A 4,021-nucleotide genomic window follows, 5' to 3' on the forward strand; every position below is an offset into this window, starting at 1 on the left:
GACCCAGAATTCTTATTCTTTATACATCTGCATCTTTCTCGACTTTTTGGTCACGCAAGAATGACAGTTCGCTTACAATCAACGGCGTCGACGCAGACGCCGGAATTTCACATCATTCAGAAAAAAAAGGATAGAATGCAATAGGATGGAAAGGTGGGCTAGTTGGTAATTCATGCTGGTTCAGCGAACTGGGAGCGCGGGGGTTAACACAGACCCAAAGCAAAGAGGAGGCACACAGAACGAGCCCTCAACTAAGAACTGGTTTATTCTCACGTTCGAAGCACATATAAGTACACAAGTGTGCGCATGTGAACATGTGTGCATGGAATAAGATGATAGTGTGAGCACCAAGCGTGGCGTTCATTCGAATCACTTGTCTATGAATTATCAATATAGTTAAACTCACAGTCAAGTAGTGATAATGACGGATGGCTTATACACTGGTTCTTATTTCTAGAGATGTGATATGCTTCGGAAACTTCACGCGTGGTTTGAAGCAGATGCCGAAAAAGTACACTTGTTTTTTCAAACAACGGTTGACACTTGCAGGTATTGCAATGTGAAGCTAAAACGGAAACAGGACCCGCCGTATCTAATCGCATCGGTGTGTAAGAGACTTCTGCGGATGATGAGAAACGGTGATAAACGTGCGTGTGTTTCTGCAGAATGCAATAAAGGAAACAAACACGTGGCCGTCATTCCTTACATTCATAAATTGGCGCATGGGCTGAAAAATGTGGGGAACCGGTTATGTGTGCGCGTTGTTTTCTCTGCACCCAATAAATTGGGCCATACATGCGCCATGGTGCATAGATGGGCGCAGGGCGCGTCAAAAAGCAGAGGCTGTTTGCAGAAGCATACAAAACAATTTGTTAAGTGTTCTTTAGGAGTGGTGTATAGCATACCGCTAACGTGCGGTCGCATGTACGTCGGCCAGACCAGGTGATGTTTGAATATATGCCTCAGGGAGCATTTGAGTTCCTTAAAAGGTAGTCCTTTTTCGTTTTAGCTTCACATTGCGATTCATGCAAGTGTCAACGGTCGTTTGGAAAAAAACAAGTGTACTTTTTCGGCATCCGCTTCAAACCACACGTGAAATTTCTGAAGTATATCACATTTCTAGAAATAAGAATCAATGTATCAGCTATCCGTTATTATCACTACTTGACTGTGAGTTTAACTATAATGATATTTCGTAGACAAGTGCTTCGAATGAACGCCACGCTTGCTGCTCACACTATCATTTTATTCCTGTTGACATGCGCACCCTTGTGTACTTATATGTGCTTCGAACGGGAGAATAAACCAGTTGTTAGTTGAGCGCTCCTGCTGTGTGCCTCATCTTTGCTTTGTGTCTGTGTTTACCCCCGCGCTCCCAGTTTGCTGAACCGTCATGAAAAAAGGATAAATGCAGGCAGTTGTGGTTGGGCCTTCAGTCCAGGGCTCCGTTGGCATGAGCGGCTCGATGGGCCTGGTCAAGCAAAACTGTTTGGCTCTCCTAGGATAGCCATCCACCAGATAATTCCATAAAGTATTCTCTCTCTCCCTCTCTCTCTCTCTCTCTCTCTCTCGCTCTGCTTGGCCTCGTTCGCAAGCCACGCCTCCGACTTCCTGAGCAACGTGCGGATGGTTAGTAACGTTCACTGAGCATATACACCTGGTGTCAAACAACTAAGAAACTCTTCGTAAATTTAATTACAATCATTTCACAAGTCACTTCGACTACGTCAACAAAAATGGCGATACGTCAGTTCTCCGCCTTCGTTTCCTCTCTTTTTCCTCCTCTCTCCCTTTCTCCATTTTTATTTCTCTTTTTTTCCTAAATTCTACTGCTGCACACTTCGCTGCTGATCCCATGTGGTGGGTTGTGTCATTCTTCCGGAAATCATCATCATCATTGCCCACTTAGCTCCCTTCCCCCTCTCTGCATTTCTAGGTTGTTATAGATGGCTGTCTTCGAGGAGAAGAAGAAAAGAGGTACCTCACGCCACTTTGCGCATCCGCTCGAACTTCACTTCGCTTCAATATATTAGCTCAATTTAGCTTCCACAACCAATTCTGCAAGGAAAATTCTGGAACTCGGTTAATCCCTGTATTGGGTACGAGCCTTGCTCTAGGGAGAAGAAGAAGAAGAAGAAGAAAAAGGCTGGTTCTTCTCCTTTGGTTCTGTGTTCGAGACGTCTGAACCACATAGATGTGGGCCAGTGGACCTTCAGCTGTCCTGCGTGCTGTCACGTAAACCCTGGTAGCTTAATGCAGCGTTGACGTGAGAGACACCGCTGGTGCTATCAAAAGTGGCGGCAAAACATCCGAGAATACCTGTGAAGCCTACCGCCAACGACCTGTGGAGATGCGAGGCTTTTACTGAAAGCATGCGCCTACCTCCGGCAACGATACCTTGAGATGAACTGGGCTGTTTACGAGCCCCGCTTCAGACGCGGCAGCAGCTCCGCGCGAAAATTTGCCAATAATGAGGGAACTGCATCGTGTTGGCATGGTGGCGACAATGGCCGAATTTCCGCAGTCTCTCTTGCGCAACAGAACCAGCAGCCATGATGTTAGCACCGACGCTAGAGAGGTTCATTTCTCATTCAACGAACGCGAATCGCCTCACAATGTCAGCAGCGTAACAGCGGGTGAGGAGCCGCAGTCTAGACACGGCATACATTGCCGCAGCAGCAATAGCATCTGCAGCAACAACAACTGCTACAAGAGAACCAACCCCTTTGAAGTGCCCTCAGAACAGCTCAGTCAACGACTCTGTTCACCATCAATGTTTCGTTCCAGAAGCCCTGAACAGCCGTCATCATCACGCTCGTTCAAATGGTCTATCGAACAGATGGCCGAGCTTTTCCCGGTTAACATTGACGAAGAAGAGCTAAGTTCTGTCCAGCCCGAAGAAAGCTACGACCCGTTTGAGGAGCAGTTGCAGCAGGCCATCGACCTGTTCTTCTCTTCCCAGCAAATCGTCCCGTCGCCATCGAAGCCTCTATTGAGGGTGTGGAGTGCCACTCAAGCGGTCGTTGGTGAAAACAGTGGCATGCAAACGGGACGAGAGCTTAACACAGCCACAGTGTGGAGCCGAAGGACGCCTTCAGAACTCCCAGAGGTTGACCTTTGTACAGTTTTGAGAGACACGGCTGAAAACAGACAACCAGACCGCGAAGAGATCACTAGCCGCAGATCCGTTAAGCGTAGGCTGTTCTCTAACGTTTTTGAAGAAGAAATAAACAACGAGAGTTGGAGCTGTCAACCGCTAAGCCCAACGACCGTCGACTCCATGGAAAGGCCCTCTTCCACGATGCCTCTTCACATGGTCCTGCAGTCGACTCCTATCAGGGATGGCAGTTTCATGCGCATTAGTTGGAATCGGCCTTCTGATTTAGAAGATAGAATCACACGGCTGTCCCCCATATGTGCCATAGGCGGTTCAAGGTCACTGCTCGAGGTGACACCATCGGACCACTAAAGCCTGAAGCTACTCAAGCTTGACGAGAATTTGCGGTTTTCTTGAGGGCTTGTTAGCCTGACGATCCTTGATAGCTACCTCGACGTGCTGGAGCTCAAGGACGGATGTCCTTGCACCTTACTTCAGGTGACACAGCCCTTGCTCTAGCGGACCATGGCAGGGCGAGCCTGAGGCTGTTCTAACCTCATTTAAAAATTTCTTCGACCTCGTCGATAGCGACAAGCGCACTGACACCTTCTTGCTGGTGGTCGAATTTAGTATTTATATTAGAATGTGGCTGATTACTAGGAAGTTCTCGCGCTTGTTTACAACAGCGAATAAAACGTAAATATAAGCGTTAAAGAAAAAAAAATGCGTGAAAGCACTAGAAGCGCTCTGCTTTAGCGACAGCCAAACTGGTCGACACTTAAGCAATTATGGCTGTAGCTATTTAGCTGAGTTAGGCTATTATTTTCCTCCCTCTATTGCTTAGTGTTTAAATGCGAATCATTTCCTAGCCTACGGCAGGCACGTTGAACTTTTTATTCACGTATCTCTCTCTGTAGCAGAATA

The 4,021-nt window shown here is 47.2% G+C and overlaps 1 protein-coding gene across 1 annotated transcript; it reads left to right on the top strand.

Moving 5' to 3' along the window:
• Window positions 1-2,152: 2,152 nt before the first annotated feature.
• Window positions 2,153-3,740, top strand: bora (aurora kinase A activator-like protein bora). The gene has a single exon (XM_075884222.1). The coding sequence runs from the start codon at window positions 2,471-2,473 to the stop codon at window positions 3,467-3,469; it is 999 nt and encodes a 332-aa protein (XP_075740337.1). The 5' UTR covers window positions 2,153-2,470; the 3' UTR covers window positions 3,470-3,740.
• Window positions 3,741-4,021: the final 281 nt, after the last annotated feature.

The sequence above is a fragment of the Rhipicephalus microplus genome, chromosome 2 (genome assembly GCF_043290135.1).
Source record: "Rhipicephalus microplus isolate Deutch F79 chromosome 2, USDA_Rmic, whole genome shotgun sequence".
NCBI lineage: Eukaryota > Metazoa > Arthropoda > Arachnida > Ixodida > Ixodidae > Rhipicephalus > Rhipicephalus microplus.